The sequence below is a fragment of the Mustela lutreola genome, chromosome 1 (assembly GCF_030435805.1).
Source record: "Mustela lutreola isolate mMusLut2 chromosome 1, mMusLut2.pri, whole genome shotgun sequence".
In the NCBI taxonomy this organism is placed as follows: domain Eukaryota; kingdom Metazoa; phylum Chordata; class Mammalia; order Carnivora; family Mustelidae; genus Mustela; species Mustela lutreola.
In genome coordinates, this window is record NC_081290.1 from 99,975,788 (window position 1) to 99,997,837 (window position 22,050).

At 35.5% G+C, this 22,050-nt stretch overlaps 1 protein-coding gene across 4 annotated transcripts in view; it reads right to left on the reverse strand.

Moving 5' to 3' along the window:
- The window catches only part of SEC24B (SEC24 homolog B, COPII coat complex component), a 95,565-nt gene that overhangs the window by 18,102 nt on the left and 55,413 nt on the right, over positions 1-22,050 (reverse strand). For 2 of the 4 annotated variants that reach the window (XM_059171189.1, XM_059171176.1), the window contains 7 exons: positions 18,079-18,159; positions 15,261-15,490; positions 9,833-10,014; positions 7,130-7,232; positions 4,839-4,965; positions 4,138-4,247; positions 1,869-1,981 (listed from right to left, as the gene is read on the reverse strand). In XM_059171189.1, coding sequence (XP_059027172.1) covers positions 1,869-1,981; positions 4,138-4,247; positions 4,839-4,965; positions 7,130-7,232; positions 9,833-10,014; positions 15,261-15,490; positions 18,079-18,159 — 946 coding nt within the window. Of the gene's footprint in view, positions 1-1,868; positions 1,982-4,137; positions 4,248-4,838; positions 4,966-7,129; positions 7,233-9,832; positions 10,018-15,260; positions 15,491-18,078; positions 18,160-22,050 lie in introns of all 4 variants that reach the window. The other 2 variants (XM_059171182.1, XM_059171168.1) reach the window with 1 other exon arrangement.

The following is a 22,050-nucleotide window of genomic DNA, read 5'->3' on the forward strand; positions in this document are numbered from 1 at the left end:
TCCTCCCTAAACCAACATACATCAGAGAAGACCAAGGATGAAACATCCCATTTTCAGATGAAAGTACATGCTTAGAGTTAGTATTTCAGAAAACTGAACCATAAATAATAAACCAAAACTAAAAATGAAATGATTAGATAATTGAAGATTTCTGGGGTGCCTGGGTAGCTCAGTCAGTTAGGTGTCTGACTTGATTTTGGCTCAGGTCAATGATCTTAGGGTCGTGAGATCAAGCCCTAAGTTGGGTTCCACGCTGGGTATGTGGAGCCTGCTTGGGATTCTCTTTCCTCTTCCTCTGCCCCCTTCAAGCACACTCTCTCTCTCAAAACAAAACAAAAAAACCCCAAAGATTTCTTGCTAACTTTCCTCTAAAACACACTCCTTTAACTAAAAATCTACTCATATTTTTAGTTCTAATATTACAAAAATAATGTATCTAGTTTAAACAGTTTAAGGGAAGAATGACATATGAGTACCTTCCAAGAAAAAACAATATAATGTAAATTAGATTTTAATGTAGAGATTTTAAATAAAAACCACATTTAAGAACATCAAGACATTTTATCTATTATCAACCTTTTAAAAGTTTTCTGTTAGAACTCAGTATTCAAAAGTCAATGCCTTGGCAAAAAAGAATAAATTACCATTTCATTTGGATGCCTCATCTTAAAAAGGTATGTTTCTATGTACCACCAATTATATTAGCAGCTGTTATATAATTTTATATATAATAATTATATTTTAGCAATATTTAAAAAAAATTTTGAATATTAGAGGATGCCAAAATAGTGTGCATCAAAACAAGAAGCATTATTCCTATTATGCATGACTGATTAGGCTAGTTAGTTAGATGGTCTGCAAACAAGGTCAAAAAGCACTTCAGAGAACAGAATGCACCAAGTAATGCAAGTATTTAGCTTGCCAATATAGGTCAGAATTTATGATGTTTTTACAGACAATTCTTTGTTCCTCTGAAATTTCCAAGGTCAATGAGTATTAGGGTAGTTTGTTACCAATTAGAATGGAGACTATGTATCCACTCTATTCCAAGCTCAAAATTCAGAATTGAGCTGGAGTTGCTCCACATCAAATTCCTTTCTCAATGTTGTTATCACTAGCTCTTTCCAAAAACAGGTTACCTTTTTTTTTTTTTTTAACCTTCCTAATGCTTCTATTTTCTGCTTAATTAAACATATATACATGTTTTAAGTGATTTTCCATTCCCAATTTTGTCCTTTTGGTTTTGCATAGCTTATTTAACTCACAAATAGTTACTCATTGGTCTGGCTCCTATTTCTAGGGCTATATATTCTCACACTCTTCCAGCAAGCTGACTCTACAGTTTCAAAACTATCTCTTTGCACAGTCTTCCATTGCCACTCACAGCTAGAGTTCTATCTGAATTAAGCACCTGTGACTAAAACCAGGGCAAATAAAAATATGAGAGCTCTAAGTTACCAGCAGAAACTAAAAGGAAGGGGCGCCTGAGTGGCTCAGTGAGTTAAAGCCTCTGCCTTCAGCTCAGGTCATGATCTCAGGGTCCTGGGATGGAACCCCACATCAGGCTCTCTGCTCAGCAGGGAGCCTGCCTCCTCCTCTCTTTCTGACTGCCTCCCTGCCTACTTGTGATCTCTGTCAAGTAAATAAAAAAATTAAAAACAAAACAATTTTATGATTCAGATACCATGTCATAAAGTGCAGTAACCGAAGAAGCAGGACCCTTAGTCTGAGGTGGACAAGAAGTACTCTTGCAGTGAGAGATAAACAAAGTCAAACTGTAATTAAAAACTAACTCCATAAATTGCTAATAAACTCTTCACATTTATATATATTTGTAAACACACATCATGAGTAAAAAAATTTCTTACTTGTCTAGATTTTCTAACAATGACTGGCACAAAATTGTCAAATATCCAGCTTCTACTGCGTTATGAGATACATCTAGAACAAATAAGTAAACTGCAGGTTGAGGAGGACGAAGCTGAAAGGAATGAAAATAATGTACTTTATTTAGCAGGCACAATTTATTCTTTTTATAACACTATTATTACTGGATATTTACTGAGTAAATGACACACAAAAAATACACAAATAGGAGGACTGACATTTTATTAGATCTTATGTACTAATGAAAATGACACTCCTTTAACTTTTTTTCTTATAAAGTTGGTTATGGATTAAGCATAATAAGGCAGTTGTTAGGTGCGGCCGGGTGGCTCAGTGGGTTAAGTGTCCAACTCTTGATTTTGACTCAGGTCATAATCTCTGGGTTGTGAGATCCAGCCCCGCATTAGGCTCTGCATTGGGAGCCTGCTTAAGATTCTCTCCCTCTCCTCTGCCCTTCATACCAACCCAGCTTGTGTGCTCTCTCTCAATTAAATTTAAAAAAAAAAAAAAAAAAAAAAAAAGGAGTTGTTACATAGTAATGGTTAAATAAATGGGCTAATGTTTACTGGTAGAGTGTTGATTGAGATTCATCTTTCAAAGAAAAACATGAGCTTATTTTTTAATATGAACACCTCTATCTCTTCCTTAATCCAGAAAAACACTGTTTTTTTTTAATATTTACTTTTTAAAATTGGACAATAGTACTAGCCATTAGTACTAGCTCCAGGGTTAGCTGGTCATGGCCAAATCCCAACGGTTAAATGCCAAGTATAAAGGAAGTCCTGTGATGGTATTCTAAGGATGTTAAGTCATTACCTGCTAGAGATACATACTGAAGTACTTATAGGTTAAATGATATGTACAAATTCCAGGGTGGTGTGAGGGGAGGGGATATTGAGGTGGGACTGGGGATAGATGAAATATATCTAGAAAAATGCTGACAACTGTTGAAGCTTGGTGAGGGGCAAATAAGAGTTCACTATACTATTATCTCTTTTTTGAAGTATGCTTGAAAATTACTGTTATAGAAAGTTGAAAGGATATAGAAAATCCTTTTTTTTCTTAATATGCTGACCAAGGATCACATGGGTCATATGACAAAAGTTAAAGATTAACTTCTTGCTTTACCATTTCAATTAGATTAAGATCCTACAGAGTTAGCCAGAGTTGGGAATGTAAGTTGTAAAGAAGGTAAGAAGCTGAGAGTAAAAATGCCCAAGAGAAAAAAGAGTTTACTACAGTTAATATGGAAACAGACAAGGAAATAGTAGTTTAAGTGAGCAGATGCTAAAGTGAACGCAAAGGACCATAAAAATTACAAAAACCAAGAAAGAAATGGGCCAAACAGAAATTTAATACACATTAGCTGTCTCTGTTCACCTTTCTGCACTAGCAACACCTTCCATTTTTGTAGACAACAAATATTAGTGACGAGGGTACTGAAGAAATAAGTGTAAGCTATTATAAATACATTTAAAATGAGCAGATAATAAAGAAGATGAGCAGAACTTAAGCCAAGAATTTGTTTTTATAAAGGGAAAAGAATGAGCTCTTGTAGTACAATTAAAGAGAAGGTAGGGGGCGCCTGGGTGGCTCAGTGTGTTAAGCATGCTTCTGTGGCTCAGGTCTTGATCTCAGGGTCCTGTGATGAATCCCACAATGGTCTACCTGCTCAATGGGGAGTCTGCTTCTCCCTCTCCCCTCCCCCCTGCTTGTGCTCTCTCTCTCAAATAAATAAAATCTTAAAAAAAAAAAGAAAAAGAAAAACAAAAGAAAAGTAGAATTTGATGATAAACTGGAAAGAGAAAAATTAAAGTCACTGTCCATTTATCTTGATATCTGTACTGGATGAATCAGTAAGATGGTGATATCTTTAAGAGCCTGAAAACTGCACTTTTTGGCAAAAACGTGAAAATTTTTTCTGTTTGAAGGTCTTAAATATTACATGGTAAAAGAATATTTATTTTCATTTCATGTCAGCAATTAAATCAAAATGGCAACAATATTGTAAATAGTCCCTATCATTAAAAAAACTACTAATGTTTCTTATTGATATAACTGCATTCTTCTAGGACATCAAGTAACCTTTACAAATGTAGAGTTTTCTATTTGTGAAGTATAAACTTCCAGCATTATTTAAAAAAAATTCATACTGGAGACAACTCAAACTTTCCAAGAATTCACTCAACAGCAAATTATAAATGACAATACAGTTATAGCCCATGCCTAATTTTTACACTGAGCAGTTACCATGTAATCTGAAGAAGCAATGAACTCCACAGTTGAATTCTGTACTTCTGGGCGTTTATGAGGCTCTCCGTAAGATCGAGTAAGGGGATTATACATAAATTCTTCAGGAACTAGGTAAACATTAGAAATCCAGTACAAATTTAGTAACATAATTTGTAACTAAACAAGACATATGCATACCAAGAAATAAACATCTTTACCATCAATATTTGTATAAGGTTTACAATGGTTCTGTGAACATCCAATGATAAAAACGCTCTTTAAAAATATATCAAGATAAAAAAAAAACTTATTGTGAAATCAGATGAGGAAACCAGGACACAGGTAACCTTGCTTCTTAGGCTTATGTCCTGTTTACTGTATCACATGACACGGAAAAAAACCCAGAAACACAAATTTGAAAGCAATTATACTAAGAGGACCTAAGAAATGACTAAAGGGGATAACAGAGAGACATGGCACAATTAGTCTACATGACCTTCATTGCTTGTTTTGTGACTATTTTTTTTACTTTGCCGTTACTGTCACTCTCCTAATTATCAATCATCCCCAGCCAAGAAAGATCAAGTGTCCTTAGCCTATATTCTCGCATAAATAGTGGCATGAAAGTGTTTAAAGCAATGGAGACCAGCTAATGACCAAAAATGTCAAAATGTTTAAAATAATATTAGACACACTTATTTTAAGAATCTGAAACTCACCGTCATTAACTCTATAGCACAAATTGCATTTCCATCTCCGTTGATCAATGAATGATACAAAAGGGTTGATATATGTTCGACAAGATCGGCACCTCACAATGGTATTTGACGTTATCACTGGTAATTGCTAGGAAGTAAAATAAAGATGTTGTAGCAGAAAAAAAGCACTTCAGGGTAAAAATGGAACACATACTCCTCTGCTCCACAGACAGAACAGAAAACCGTAACAGTGTTCTGAAATGGAAGCATTTTCATAAAATCCGGTGATATGCGGAGCAACACAAGCAGCCATCAAGTCTTCTCTGTCACAAACAGTAAGATAACACCAAACCAAATGCAGTAAAAGTTACTGATTGATATGAAAAGCCTGATTGGCCAAGAAAATAATTTAATTCGGAGCTCATCAGCTAGCCTCCAGAAACACCATTGAGAAAGAAATACATACCACATAGAAATGTTTTTGTGTCTGCTGCCTGACAGCACCTAGTCCCAGAGCATAAGGCACTGTGCACTAGATGGCCGCCACAGTCCTAACGGGGACGAAGGCCACAAGAACCAAGCACAGTGTAGCTTTTAAAAGAAATACGTGGAAAAAAATTTTTGTGTGCGTGAGACAGTTTCAGATGACGAAAGGCAGAAGTCCCACCTAATTTGAATGAGTTGTTTTTTTAAGAGGGTGAAAATGTTATGGTGCTAAACTTAACAAAAAAAGAAACCATTGAAAAGCTGGTAATTTTAGTGATCTTCTCAAGTGCTGAGGGGGCAAAGATTACAAATTATGCTATGTTAAAATAAACCTATAAATCTGTTTCAGAGAGCTTCTGGAAAAGGAAAAGGAAAGAAAAGATTTGGGAAAGGAAGTTTATATTCATTTTTAAGAAATTTAGAAAATACAAAAAAACACTTAGAAATCACATTATTCTATCTCCCTGAATTAATCCCTGATAACATTTTAGTATATTTCCTTCTGGCACTTTTTTCCTATCTCTACATTATAATTATGTGTTTGTATTCAATTTCTTTCACATACATAGTTTTTATTACACAAGTAATGACATCATACTTATGAAAAAACGGAAATACAATTAACTGAAAATGAGAAAATAAAGAATTGGCCAGAATTCTACAGCACAGAGAAAGTTACTGTTGCCAATTTAGTGTATACTTCCAGAAGGTATCATGATGGTATCTGTGTTTAGACAAAAATTCTCACCTATGTATATGGGAAATTAATGATCTTGATTTAGAGATAATAGCTAAAACAGTATTACAGGTGATCAAACAGTATTTACTAAGTGAATAAATTCAAAGTATTTACTGCACATTTATAATTATTTTATTTTCTATCCACTCTGCTCCTTTCTATGTATCCTAGTTAGTACGCAAGTTAGCTCTATGAGGACGCTTACTAGCTTTTGTATCTCAGCACCTAGCATAATGGGTAGTTTATACACATTTTTTCGGATGAATGAGAGCAAAAGAAACTCAGTAGCATTAAAAGGGGTAGAAAACCACGGTAATTAAAAAAATGTGAGAGAGTAATGCACCTTTTAGAGTACAAATAAAACGTATCTGCAGAAACTTAATTTCTGAAGTTTAGAAATTTTAAAGATAATATTTGCATAAAATATCAGAACTATATGTAAAAGTCCGGCAGGCTTAGTATGAAACCAAAAGACTATGGAAATTTAAGAAATGTTTTCATTCAGAAGACCTGAAGCATTTGGACTTATTATTACAAAAGTTATTTGTTTCATAGAATTAGGAACCAGCATACAGTTCCTCCACACTCAAGTGGACAACCGTTGGTGCGACCTTTATGTTTAATAAAGACGCCTAAGGTTTAACTGTAATGGCCTTTCCAACTTCCAAAACCATTGATCTTTCAAAGTCCAGCTCGGACCTCATCACTCTTAACAAACCTCTGCTACTGCACCCAGTACTATACTATACTCCCTGCCTATAAGCAACTCATAGAATTTGGTTAGGTACATGTATTAGTTACCCTGTACTGTAGTTATTTCTTTTTATATCTTTGTCCCCTGTTAGATACAAATTTCTCAGGGGCAAGGTCAATGACTTCGTTATCTTTGTATTTACCAGTGCTTGGTTAGGGCCTGTTACAAAGCAGGTAGTTAGAAAATGTTTGCTGAGGTGAACTGACAAAAATGATTATTTCTAACTTAAAAGATAAAAGATGAAAAAATCTCCAAGAAAATACATAGTCAAAACACACTACACATAAAAACACACATCAGTACCCACAAGTATTTTAAAATATGTTACTTTACCGTCAAGTCTCTGAAGGGATGTAATAACAGTCCTAAAGGAAGCTTAGCTTTATTCAATAAAGCCTGTGTCTGCGGAATATTTGTCAAAGTACACCGAAATGAACTGCAAAAAAAATGATCAGAAAATACATATATAGATCAGAAAATACATATATACTACAGATGCAGATAATCAAGAGAATTTAAGGGCATAAATGAAAATCGTCTGGGTGTTATATAACTACAACTAGGAAGTTCCATATTACACTAAGCAGGCATATATACAATATAGGTCAAAAACCCTAATTAAGGACTCAACATTTTCATGGTGGGAAAGTACACCAGATTTGGGAAAAAACATCACTAGCATGTAGAATATAAATTAGGAAGGACTGAAAAGGAAAACAAAAGTGAACAGGAAACGTCTGTATCTTTAATAATGTTGTTCCTGCTTTACTATCCATTTTTCACCTGCTGAAAGTCCTTTGATGAGTCTCTTACTTTGAGACCCATCAAAATTACCGCTTCTTCTGAAATCACCATTCCCTCCGATCACAAGTCAGAAGAAACGATGTCTTCCTCTGTGCTCTGAGATCAGTTTATGCTTCTATGGTATCATTAGTCTGCTTTGATTTAGTTGGCTGTGTACCCTGTCTGTCTTCTCCACTTGAGATATTCATCATTTTGTTCTGTGCCATCATAGTACTATCCCTCTCTTAGAGAAAGTGTTCATAACTTACTAAGTACTCACTTATTTAGTGTTTATAACTTACTAAGTTATAAGTTAAGGTCAGTAGACACAGAATCAATAAAGGGGCAAAGAGGTAAGCAGGAGAAGTACTGGAAACCAGGAAAGGAAATTTTAAGAAGAGCAGCTCACACTATGTCGAGATACCCAGACACATTTGGACTCCAGGCTGGTGGCATTCCTCGAACACTAAGATGATCCCTGCTTCATGACTTCTGCATTTGCTGCTTATGTAGCTTGCGCATGCTTGGCACTTGCTTCCCAGAGTCATGTGGTTTGCTCTCACCCTTCATTCAGATCTCCACTCAGTTTTAATTCTTTGGGAAAACCTGTTCTGACTGCTCAACTGAATACAGTCAACCTCTACTGGCCTCACTACTCCCTACTTCACAGTAATATTCTGACATTACATTACACAGATGGTGTATAATGTATGATGGTTAACTTAGACATTTTGACTGTTCATAGTATGTCTTCCCTAATAGGATAAAGGTTGCAAGAGATAGGGAACTCTGTTTACTGGTTCATTCCTGGCATCTAGAAACAGTGCCTGACCCTTAATTTAGAAGGCATTCAGTAAATATTTATTGAATAAATGATTTACCTTTATATGTAGGCACAATTATTATTCCTGTTTCACAATTGACAATATTGAAAATTTGTTAAGAAATTTGTAGAGTCTTACAGCTACTCATCAGTGGAACCATGGTAAGAACCTGAGTCCATCCAACTGTAAAGTCTACACTCCCAAATACTATGCATTGCTATTTTGGTAAGAGAGGGACTTTCACAGAAAACACATAACTGAGTAGAAGCATACACCATCCACTATCTATGACATATATAAACACTATATTCACCTACTTAGGCAATGCCTAATCTTTCAAAATAGAAGGCCAAAATCCACATACTCATAGACCTGACAGCAACTTATATTCATAGGAATGGGCAGCTGTTTTCCTCTTAGGATCAATGATTATACATTTTCACAGCAATGATCTTGACACTGCCTCAGGCACTGATGGGGGTTGGTCATAGTGTGTGGCAGAAAGAACTCCATTTTCTTGTTTCTGTATTGGAAATCTACATAAAATTTTGACTGAAAAAAAGAGAAGTTTACAGTTTTCTTAACAAGCCAGAAAACTACTGCCCTAATAAAAAAAACATTGGCTGTAAAGAGGAACACTAATTCTCTTAATGCGAGGAAGAAAACACATGTTCTGTGAATCAGAGTTTACTTTATAAGGAGCAGAAAGATGTTTTCTAGGAAGCATCTGGGTGCGTAGGAATATTCTACTCTCAGGAGAAAGAAGTATTGAAAGCACACAACAAAGGAGAAGGCTTGGTTTTGAAGGTACTATGAGGTGCGTGGCAGAACTAACTCATCCACCAGGAGGAAACACCGGGGTTTGGTGGCCACCAGATGCCAACAGTCAGCTAACCTTCTCCATGAGGTGAGGAAATATTTAAGAAAGGACATCCAAATTTAAATCCAGGCTGGATAAGGTAATGATCTTACATTCTATGCTGCGTGGAAAAAGGAAACTCAGAGATAAACCATTTAAACCTGTTCTTGGGGTTATGTTAAGTGAAGTCAGTGTCCTTTTTAAAGCAGAGATCGAAGGGCATACATTTTTAAAGATTCCACCTTATTTAAAAGACATCAGAAGTTATTACTGGTGATAAGTAAGGAAAAAGAAATTTAAGAAAAATAGAGTTGGATCTGGGTTCCCGATTCCTTCACTCAAAAAAAAATTTCCCTTGCATTAGGTGATAGGGAATAGGATTGATGGAGAGATAGAGGCAGGAACAGGACCTAAAATGAATTTTATAGCTAGAACTTCTGTACAAAGTAAAATGGAAAATTCCCCATTAACAAAACTTCCAATCAAGGAATTAATATATCACTTTTACTAGTTTTGAAAGTCAAACATTTCTGACAAAGTGTTACTAAAGATCATAAAATAAATACTTACTCTGGGCTACAGTTTAATTTTTTGAGGTCTAAGTTTAAGTTCGGTACAGGAGCCCAAACAGGAGTCACGGGTAAAATATTCCTCTCCTGGGTGAGGTTTATAGGTCTCAGACTTTCTGGTTGTGGAGAACTCTGAAGACTCAGACCTCCCAGACTGGAGGACAGCTGGTTCATACCAGGATACTGCTGAAAAAGCAATTTAAAACAAAACAAACAAAAGAACAATATAACGAGCATGAATACAATGTACTATGCTACATATAGGATTTTAACATACTGAATAAGTAAGAATATGAAAAAATTTGAACCTGACTTGGAAACAGAATGGTTTTAATTGGGCAGCTCAATTTAAAGAAATCTTGAAAAAAAAACTCAAAGCAAAATAATGAATACATTTAAATCTTAGCACGGTTAAACCTCTTAACAAAATTTCAGCAATGTTTTTCAGCATCAAGAATTTGGATTCTGTGAGGCAGGATATATGTTTTTGTTTCCAAGTTTTCACAACAATCAATTTTCAGGATAATGAGTTGATGGCATAAAAATGTATAATCATGTTCAATGAGTTTTGCTTTATTTTTTCTGTGTTACATTTGTTATATTTTTAGTATTATTATGAATTCATAGCTTTCTATGAACTCTAAGTGACTTAATGAATTACACTTATTCATTTTGATGCTCAAACTACCCAATTTTTGGCCAGTGGGGGAAAAAAAACCAGACTATTTAGTAAATGATAGTGAACTTAGAGCTATTTTTTGGGAGGAAAATGAGTTTATTATTTACATTATAAACCAAAATAAAACTTAAATAGATTAAAGATATAAAACTAAAATCACCTAAGAACTAAAAAAATTTATAGGGGGACTATTTCCTAATCTAAGGTTGAAAAGATCTTTTAAAGGATTCAAACACAGGTAAAAACAAAAGAAATCATAATATGGGGACACCTGGGTGGCTCAGTTGGTTAAGCATTTGTCTTTAGCTTAGGTCATGATCTCAGGGTCCTGAGACCTAGCCCTTTGTTGGGCTCTCTCCTCAGTGGGGAACCTGCTTCTCCCTTTCCCTCTGCCTTCCACTCTCTCTGCTTGTGTTCTCTCTGTCAAATAAATAAGTAACATCTTTGAAAATAAAATTAAAAAGAAATCATAATATGACTATATAAAACTAAGATACTCCTTCAATGCCAAAATATACCATTAAAATTAAAAACAAATGTCAAGGTGGAGGAAATATTGCAATGTGTATCAGACAAACCAGAAGACCTGAGTAATTATGAAAGAATGTGAACTGGGACTTGAATAATTTATGACTAAATTATTTAAAAAAATGTCTGCTTATAAAAAATAATTTTTTAATAAAAAATAATTCTTGATGAACTTGGTAATATAGAGCAATGGGCATTCATATACACTTCCACTGCCTGCTACATAGCTCCATGTAAATGTCTACTAGGCATTTTAATTTAACATGGCCAACTCGATTGCCACTCTTAGATGTATTTGTCTCTCTTCACCTTCAAAGTAAAATGAACTATCCTCTACCTAGTTGCTCTGCCAAGAACCTAAGTTACCTTTTATATGTTCCTTTCTCTCAACTACCATAACAAATCCATCAATAAGTCAAAAGACAGACATTATCCATCCACTTTTCATTACCTTCACCAATAACTACCTTAGAACAAGCACAATCATACATTTCTGTGATCATGGCAAAACTTCCATTTGTCTCTCTGTTTCCATTTTTGTTTTTTAAGATTTTATTTATTTATTTGACAGAGATCAGAAGTAGGCAAAGAGGCAGGCAGAGAGAGGAAGGGAAGCAGGCTCCCTGATGAGCAGAGAGCCCAATGTGGGGCTTGATCCCAGGACCCTGGGATCCCAGGACCCTGGGATCAAGACCTGAGCCAAACGCAGAGGCTTTAACCCACTGAGCCACCCAGGCACCCCCGTTTCCATTTATGTCTTTTCAGAAAATTCCATCCCTGATCTGTTCTTCACACAGCAGCCCAAATGATTCTCTAAATAATGTAAATCAGATGTAGCATTCCATTACATAAAATCTCCAATGTCTCCCCTTTGGACTTGGGATAAAATCTAAGCTTTTGACTACAGTCCTTCATTACCTCCGATCTCATTCCTATTACTCTTTTGTTTTCTTAATTTCCCCCTCCCCGACAATGTCAGAGTTCTCGGTCAGACTTGAAAACACTTTAAAACAAGTCCTTGGCAACCTCCAAATTATTCTTGGTGACCCTGATACCCCTCTGGCCATAACCGTGAACCAGAAGGGCATATAAAAAGTCACCTTTAAGTGGCTTCTTCCAAAATTAGCTTGCTAATATTAATCTTAGATTAACATCTACAATCTTTTTTTAATAGATAGGTGAGAATTTAAATGTACATCCTAGCTGTGTGTTTAAATTATTATTGCTTACTGACCCTGAAACTAATGTCCAAAACACTACTTTATTTTTTTTAAAGATTTTATTTATTTATTCGACAGAGAGAGATCACAAGTAGGCAGAGAGGAAGGCAGAGAGAGAGGAGGAAGCAGGCTCCCTGCTGAGCAGAGAGCCCGATGCGGGACTCGATCCCAGGACCCTGAGATCATGACCTGAGCCGAAGGCAGCGGCTTAACCCACTGAGCCACCCAGGCGCCCCAAAAAACTACTTTAAATTCAGATTAAATAAAACCAAATTGCTGCTCTGTCATCTTCCTTAGATACATATATCAAGTGTGACTTTGGTCTTCTTTTGCACAAGTCCCTACCATTTAAAGAGAAGGAAATAAGTGCTTAAATTTGAACTGCAAAGACTTGTATTCTCAGAACTAAGCCTGGTCTTGGACAGACAGTTTCACTTATCTGAGTCTCAATTTCTTCACTTCAATATGAAAAGAAGATAACTACTATCAAAAGGTCAAAATTCCAAGTGTTGCCTAGGACATACAGTAACAGTAACTGGAACTCTTGCACACTGTGAATGGAGGTATAAACTAGAACACCTGCTTTGGAGAACTGTTTTGCATTAACTTCGGAGAGTCTGGATACTCCACAACCCAGCAATTCCACTCCTTGATATATACATTCATTTAAAAGACATGAACAGAAATATTCACAAGAGCACTATTCATAATAGCCCCACACTGAAAACTTACCCTAACGCCCAGCAACAATGGAACAAATAAATAAACTACTTTATTCACATAATGGGGTACATGAAACCATGAAAATGAATGAACACAGTAAGCACACAGCATAAGGTTGAGCCAAAGAGTCTAGGCAAGAATATACATAGCTATTATTAAAAACAGGTAAAATTAATGTGCAGTATTAGAAGTCAAGATAGTTACTAACTTTTGTTTGGGGGTTAGTGGCTAGAAAAGGCATGAGAAAGGGATCTGGCTGTTGGTTACATGTGTCCAATTTGTAGAAAGGTATCAAATAGTATGATATTGATTTATTTAATTATACATAAATAGAATACAGATGTTTCAATAAAAAGTTATAAAAAAGGAAAGGTATAAGTCACTGATCTCTAACAGTATAAAGTCTAAAGCTTTTGCTTCATGATGCTCATTTCTCCCGTGATTAATCATCAGTTACTTTTTAGTATGCCTCTGTCTCCTTCATTCAAACTCCTGTAATCCTTCCACTGGAGCTAGAGTATAAAAAGGATGGAAATTACAGAAGGACAGAATGAAGTTATTTTTATTTTTTTGAAGATTTTTATTTATTTGACAGACAGAGACACAGTGAGAGGGAGAACACAAACAGGGGGAGTGGGAGAGGGAGAAGCAGGCTTCCTGCTGAGCAGAGACCCCAATGCGGGGCTCAATTTCAAGACCCCGGGATCACGACCTGACCCGAAGGCAGATGCCTAATGACTGAGCCACTCAGAAACCCCAGAATGAAGTTATTTTTAAATCTAGTATAATAAATATTAATTTTTACTTTTAGTCCAAGGACAATCTCTTAACTTCTGCAAAATAAAATGGAAAAAGAATACTTCTGGAGTTCCTCAGTGGCTCAGCTGGTTAAGGAGCTGCCTTTGGCTCAGGTGATGATCTCAGGGTCCTGGGATTGAGGCCCACATAGGGCTCTCTGCCCAGTGGGCAGTCTGCTTCTCACTCTCTCTCTGTACTCTCTGTTTCAAATAAATAAATAAAATCTTAAAAACAAAAACAAAAAACCAATACTTTCCATTCTACTATTTCAAGGGTCAGCAAACTTTCTCTGTAGAGGGTCAGGTAGTAAATATTTTAAAGATTTATTTATTTATTTATTTATTTATTTGACAGAGAGAACACATGCATGGGGAGCAGTAGGCACAGTGAGAGGGAGAAGCAGGCTTCCCACTAAGCAGGGAGCCTGATGTGGGGTTCGATCCCAGAATCCTGAGATCATGACCTGAGCTGAAGGCAGACACTTAACCGACTGAGCCACCCAGGTGCCCATTTAATCTTCACTCTTAGTGTACCATAAGATGAATTTTCTGTAAGTTTAGTCTACTAAGAACAGTTTTTAAGTAGAATGCTTTACCATTTCAATTGTTTTCTTACATTTTACATTCTTAATAAATATAAATGTAAGATACTTATTATTCCCTATTATTAAATTGATATGGCATTTAAAAGGTGACTCCAAAATAGGTCGTATCAGAATGGGTCACTTTGTTATAAATGGGTCATTATATATATCATATATAATAATAATATAATAATATATGATATTATATATCAATATATATTATTAAATAATACAATTTATATTCTTATATATTAAATGGGTTGTCTAATATACATAATAATGGGTCATTTATTGTAATAAATACAACTGATTAGCATTTACATTTGTGGAGACTGTTACCAATTTCAGTTCTATGTCGCACCATTTAGAATTCTTTGATCTAAGAGTTGGAACCAGAATTCCAAACCACATTTATAACATCATTTTTTTTTTTTTGAGGAAAAAGCCAGCTTAATATTACAGACTTTAAAAAAATTTAACATTTACTTTCCTGATTATAAAAGAATAATTGAAATAGTAGAATGGAAAGTATTTTTTTGTTTTTGTTTTTAAGATTTTATTTATTTGAGACAAGAGAGTATAGAGGGAGAGTAAGAAATAAAGAAATAAAGAGCAAGGCTCTAAAAAATAAAAGTACAACAAAGGACACGAAAATCAGACCTAATAACTTGATCCAGATTTAAAGACTTTAAAGATTTGAAATTTATATTTCTTTTTATCTCTATCTATATACACACAAATACACACACACACACACACACACACACAGGAACCAAAATCTATGTACGTTTGACCTGGGCTATCTGTATTCACACCTATGATCCATTTGAATCACCAGGGATTTGTGAGAATTGATAATAGTTTGACCATTCTAGAACTGTGGTGTCTTTATACATACCTGAGCATACGGCTGGAATCCAGAATACCCTGGGCTACTGGGCGGTACTCCAGAGTTAGGTGGTGCTGTAGCATTCTGATAACCGGGCTGAAGAGTTGGGTAACCATACCCAAATGGCTTGGCCATTTTTGAAGGCTGAGGAGCAGAAGATGCTGGAGCAGGAGCAGAAGCAGGGTCGGGTTCAGGAGCGGGATCAGGAGCAGGACTGCTTGCTGATGAGGAAAGCATATCTAGCAAAGGGAAAAACATGGTGTTAACATTGAAAATCAGGACTCTGTAAACAGCTGGCTCCAGGGCAAGGCATTATCTTTGGCATTTTCCTTTTATAAACCTTTGACTAGGAGAAATTGCAAACATCCAGAAATTATAAACATGCACAGAAGTAGAGAGAATAGAATCATGAACCCTTTGCTCCCTTTACTCAGCTAGAAGTCTGTATTAATTGCAGAGGCAAAACTGAGATTATGAAAGACTAGTGTATAGTGTTCAGCTTCTAAAACAATGTCTGGTATGTAACAGATGCCAAATAAAATTTAATGAACAAATGTTCTTCCATTATTTAAATTTAAAACAAAAAACTACAGGCTCCTGGTGGCTCAGTTAAGCATCTGCCTTCGGCTTGGGTCATAATCCTGGGGTTCTGGGACGGAGCCCCACATTGGCCTCCCCGCTCACTAGGGAGCCTGCCTCTCCCTTTTCCTTTGTGGGCTGCTCCACCTGCTTGTGCACACACACTCTCTCTCAAATAAATAAATAAAATGTTAAAATAAAGAACTAAAATTTGATTAAAACAGAAAAAACTGTAGAAAATTTAATCATTAAGCACAAAAATCACAAGAAACCCTAAAAATTACTACACATACCATTATTAATGTTGCTATACTATTAGTCTTATTTTAAAGTCAAATAAATCTATACCATATATTTGAATTTCAATCTGTTTTTCATATAAAAATTTTATTCTTCACCAGGAACTAGACTCTGCAAAAATATGCTCTTAAAAGCGTGTGACTTAATAAAACATACTTTTTAAAGATTCTTCAAGAATCATATCTTTCTACTGACCATATCTATTGGCTCTCATTTTGGAAGATATGTTCCCAGACATTCTTTTATCATCTTGTGCTTATTAGGCAAGGGCTGGCTTACTGGTTTTCTGGAAACCTCCCAGGTTTCTTAGGACAAGAAGTTTAATGTAGTGTCATATCCTGCTTATCCCTCATCACAGTGATGGGAATGTAAGTAGAAAGTTCTCTTAACATGCTAACAGTAATTAGCATAAGATATAAAAAGCTTAAGTCATAAATGTGGAGATCTAAAACGTCTCCCCTTTCTTAGGAAAGGGACAATGTATCGTACATTTCTATAGTCCTAAATTCTATCCTAGCACCTGACACAGTATTTTCAATTCATTTAATCTTACTGCTCTAGAAATTCACATCTTTAATTCTGGCACACTATAAATAGCTAGAAAACCTGCCTAAGGTCACTCACTTAGTGTTAGCACAGTTCATAGGAAGATTATGATTTGTTGATGAAATGAATATGGACAAGCAAATCAAGGTCGAACTTCAAAACTTCAAAGCCACGATCTTTTAACTATCCCATTCAGTATTTCACTTCAGGTTAATTTTTGTTTTTGTTTTGTTAGGTTAATTTGAAACTCATGAAATACTATATAGTTATAGTAAATGTATCTTAAAAAAATTTTTTTTTAATTAAACAAATGGATAGTTAACATAGAGTGTTACATTAGTTTCAGGTGTACAATACAGTGATTCCACAAGTAGTATTCCCCTTTTACTGAACAAATGAACTCTTCTGGAATATTTTGATAACAGTGATTGCTTTTGGAATGGTCCCCAATTTCTTACACAAACACGCATCCCTAGAGGAAAAAAAATCCTTATGCACAAAAGAGTAGCTTATTGAAGTATTCTTGAAGTATTAAAAGAGAACTCTATACTGAGAAGATGAAACTTTCGTTCTCTACTGCTTCATAGCACAGTGATAGCAAGATAGTATGTTAAGTCCAGCATATGTCAACTTCAATTAAGCTCCATCCTGGATTATTACGAAAGTGGTAAGAAATAAAGAGAAGGGCAAATTACTTTTCTGTTCATCCTAAAGTTTCAAATCATTAGAAAGTGAGAAAAAGAGAAGTCAGATGTGGTTGTCAGTTTATCTGTGATAAGAGACATACAAAAAAGGAAGATCAAATTTAAGATATAATGAAATGACTACTAATTCTAAAACTTAAGTTTGTATTTTTAAAATACTATGCACCACTACTATTCCTATGTAATGACCAAAGTTATTTCCAGATAAAGTTAAAAGTAATGCCTCCAAGATCTACCCCCAAGTTGGTTAATCTATTTACCTGGTGAGGCAGCCATTGGGGGAGTAAAGAGTCAAAGACTATTTATACTCAGAGGCTAGTTGGAAGGAATTCAAGGACCTAAGCATGAGAACAGAAATATAAAATTTACTTAAGAAGTTATTAGCATAAGAAAGAAGGGAAAGAGGAGAATTATTTAGCATTAAAAATCTTTTAGAAAGAGGACAAAGATAAAGAGCATGATAACAAAAGTAAAATAATAAATTTTCTTAAGTCTCCCAGAAACAACATTTGTAGTTGTTACATGGCAACTATTAAATTAAGGCTGAAAAATAACAGAAAATGTCCCTTTTTTTCTGTTAAAAATACTGCTATATAAAAAAAAGCCCACTAATTATGTCTAATATATGTTCATGTTTGGAAAAAACTGATGGTCAGTAATTTTTCAAGTAAGCATCAAATAAGCACAAAATGAATTACCTGGGTAGCTGCCTCCTTCCAAGGCATCATAACTGTTGGGCATTGGAGAAGCACTGCTTGTCGTAGAAGAGCTGTCGACACCTAAAAGGAAAAACCAAAATATCCACTAAGTTTAAAAGGACAATGGATCGTAGAGCACCCCCTGGCAATTTTGAAAAAGATGTTTTACTGAACTAGAAAAATTTTTGACTTTAAACTGAAAGTGACTGATGTTTAACGACTTTTAAAAACCATATGTAAATTTCTGTTAATATGAGTGGGGAGAATATGGAGCTGACAAGTGGAACAAAATTTAATCAGATGATGTGAAGCTGTCTTAGAAAACAGGTATCAAACTTTTAAAAGCAGTCAAAAACACAAATATAAATGTTAGATTGATGGAAACGTTACTAGAGTAACACCTCCATGATTGCATCTACCAAATCTCAAGCTATTAAATACATTTTATCAGTATTAGGGTATCATAAGATAATGCAATTTTAATGACTTTTACAAGGCAGCACAGCTGTATGAAACCTTCTTAAAAAAGGAGTCTCCAGCTTGGGCTAGGTTGCTATTTAGCCTGCTACTCAGCATTTCTATGCCTCAGTAAGAATCGCTAGTTAGTATCAAAAAGCCAAGGAAGAGCAAGCTTTGGTCAGGATATAAAGGAAAGGTAACCCTCCCACACTGTTGCTGGGAATGTAAATTGGTGCAGCCACTATGGAAAACAGTATGGAGGTTCCTCAAATAAATGAAACAAACAAACAAACAAACCCAAACAATCCAGTCATTCCACTAGTGGCTATTTACCCCCCAAAACCAAAACACTAATTTGAAAAGATACATGCACCCCTATGTTCACTGCAGCATTATTTAAAACAGCCAAGGTATAGAAGCAACCCAAATGCCCACTGACAGATGAATGGGTAAAGATCTCTCTCTCTCTCTCTCTCTCTCTCACACACACACAGGAATATTACTCAGCCATTAAGAAGAACAGCGTATTGCCATGTGCTACAACACAGATGGACCTAGATGGTATTATGCTAGGTGAAATAAGTCAGAGAAAGATAAATACCATATGATTTCACTTATACGTAGAATCTAAAAAACAAAAACAAATAAACAACAAAACAGACTCTTAACTACAGAGCACAAACTGTGGTTACCAGAGGGGAGGTGGGTAGGTGGATGGGTAAAACAGGTGAAAGGGAGTAAGAGGTATAAACTTCTAGTTATAAAATTAATCAGTCATGGAGATGAAAGTACAGCACAGGGAATACAGTTCATAATATTCTAATAACACCATATGGCAACCCGTGGTGACTACACTTACTGTGGTGAGCCCTGAGTAATGTATAGGATTGTCAAATCACTATGCTGCACACCTGAAATGAATCTAACACTGTATATTAACTATACTTCAATAATTAAAATAAAATCCTTGTTTAGTAAGTCTCCCCCCAAATATACCACAGCTTAAATATTTATCAACAGATGAATGGATAAACAAAATGTGGCGTATCTATATAATGGGATATTATTCAGCTATACACATGAGTGGAATACTGATACATGCTACAATGTGAACGATCCCTGGAAACATGCTAAATAAAAGAAGCCAGACACAAAAGGCCATGGTTATGATTCTATTTATATGAAATATCCAGAATGGGTAAGTCTACAGAGATAGAGAGTAGACTGGGTTGCTAGAGGCTGAGAGGAGGAGAAAATGGCAAGTTACTGCTTAATGAAAATAGTTTCTTTCTGGGATGATGAAAATGTTCAGTTCTACCTAGCTTAGTACTTTCTCAAAGTCAGAACAAGAGAAAAGTGGTGACTGCACAACCACCAAAATGACAGAGCCAGACAGAGGCGGTGGTTGCACTATTTAGACAACACTGAATTATACGCTTTAAAATGGTTCATTTCATGCTATGGGAATTTCATCTCAAAACCTTATGTTAAGACAACATGAATGGGGAATGAATATTCTTTTCAATAAGACAGCCACGTGAAGTAGAATAAAGTTAGACCCCTTCCTTACCCTCCAATAAAATTAACTCAAAATGGATCACAGACCTAAATGTACGCAGCAAAAATATGAGAATATAGGAGTAAATTTTTGTGACCGTGGACTAGCAAAGGATTCTTAAATAGGACATCAAAGGCACAAGCAACAAGAAGAAAAGAGTAAACTGGATTTTATGGAAATAAAAAACTTTCATGCTCCAAACAATACCCTCAAGAAAGAAGGGACAATCCACAGAATGGGAGAATATATTTGCAAATCATATATCTGGTAAGGGTCCAGTATGCAGAATATAAAAAGAATTCTTGCAACCCAACCATAAAAAGACAAATAACCAAATTAAAAACGAGTAAAGGACTTAAACAGACACTTCTCTGAAGAAGACAAATAGCCAATAAATACATGAAATGACGCTCAACATCATCAGCCACTAAGGCAATGAGAATCAGAACCACAATGAGATGCCACTTCACATGCACCAGGGTGGTTATAATCGAAAAGACAGATAATACCAAGTTTTAGCAATAATACAGAGAAACTGGAAACTACATGAGACTTTAAAAGGGTACAGTTGGAAAATGTCCTGGTGGTTTCTCAAAAGGTTAAACACAACACAGAGATACCTAAAGACCTGGCAATTTCACTCAAACTAAATGAGAACACAAACCTCCACAAAGACCTGCACATACATGAATGTTAATAGTAGCATTATTCAGATGGCCAAAACATAGAGACAATCCAAATGTCCATCAACTTATGAATGAATAAATAAGATGTGATGTATCTCCACAACTGAGTATTAGCAATAAAAAGGAACAAAATATTGACATATACCACAATGTGGATGAACCTTGAAAACACTATGTGAAGAGAAAGAAGCCAGTCACAAAAATCCACATATTATATGATCTGTTTATATGAAATGCTCAGACAAATCCAGAGGCAGAAAGTAGATTAGTGGATGCCTAGAGATTCATGTACGTATGCATGGAGGAGGGTAAGAATGGTAAGTGACTGCTAAAAGATACAAAGTTTCCCTTGGGGGCAATAAAAATGATTGTTATTACATGGCGATTGCCTCATACCTTTGTTAATATGCTACAAACTCAAGGAGTAAATTTTACAGTACTTCAATAAAGCTATTATTTAAAAAAATACATAGCATTCCTCTCTGATCAAGAAAAACTTTTAGGGGTGCCTGGGTGTCTCAGTAGGTTAAAGCCTCTGCTTTCGGCTCAGGTCATGATCCCGGGGTCCTGGGATCAAGCCCCACATTGGGCTCCCTGCTTAGCGGGGAGCCTGCTTCCTCCTCTCTCTCTGCCTGCCTCTCTGCCTACTTGTGATCTCTATCAAATAAATAAATAAAAATATTTACATTAAAAAAAAAGAAAAACTTTTGATTTTTTTTTTTAAGATTTTATTTATTTATTTGATTGACACAGAGAGAAAGTACACAAGCAGGGAGAACAGCAGAGGGACAGGGAAAAGCAGGTTCTCCTGAGCAGGGAGCTTGATGCAGAACTTGATCCTAGGACCCTGGGATCACGACCTGAGCTGAAGGCAGATGCTTAACCAACTGAGCCACCCAGGTGCCCAAGAAAAATTCAAATGTAAATATCAGGAAATAATTATTCTTGGGAAAAAAATAATGTTAAGACTATTTACACATATCAAATTATTTTAAAGATGTAAAGTATTAATTTTGTAGAAATAATCTGTTTTCAGGTGCCTAGGTGGTTTAGTAGGGTGAGCATCTGATTTCTGATGTCAGCTCAGGTCATGATCCCAGAGTCCTGGGATCAAACTCTATGTGAGGCTCCAGGCTTAGCAGGGAGTCTGCTGGAGATTCTCTCTGTCTCCCTCTTCCTCTGTTGCTCCCCCACCCCAACTCTCTCTCTCAAATGAATAAATTAAAAAAAAAAAAGAAATATTCTGTTTTATTTATTAAATAATAATTT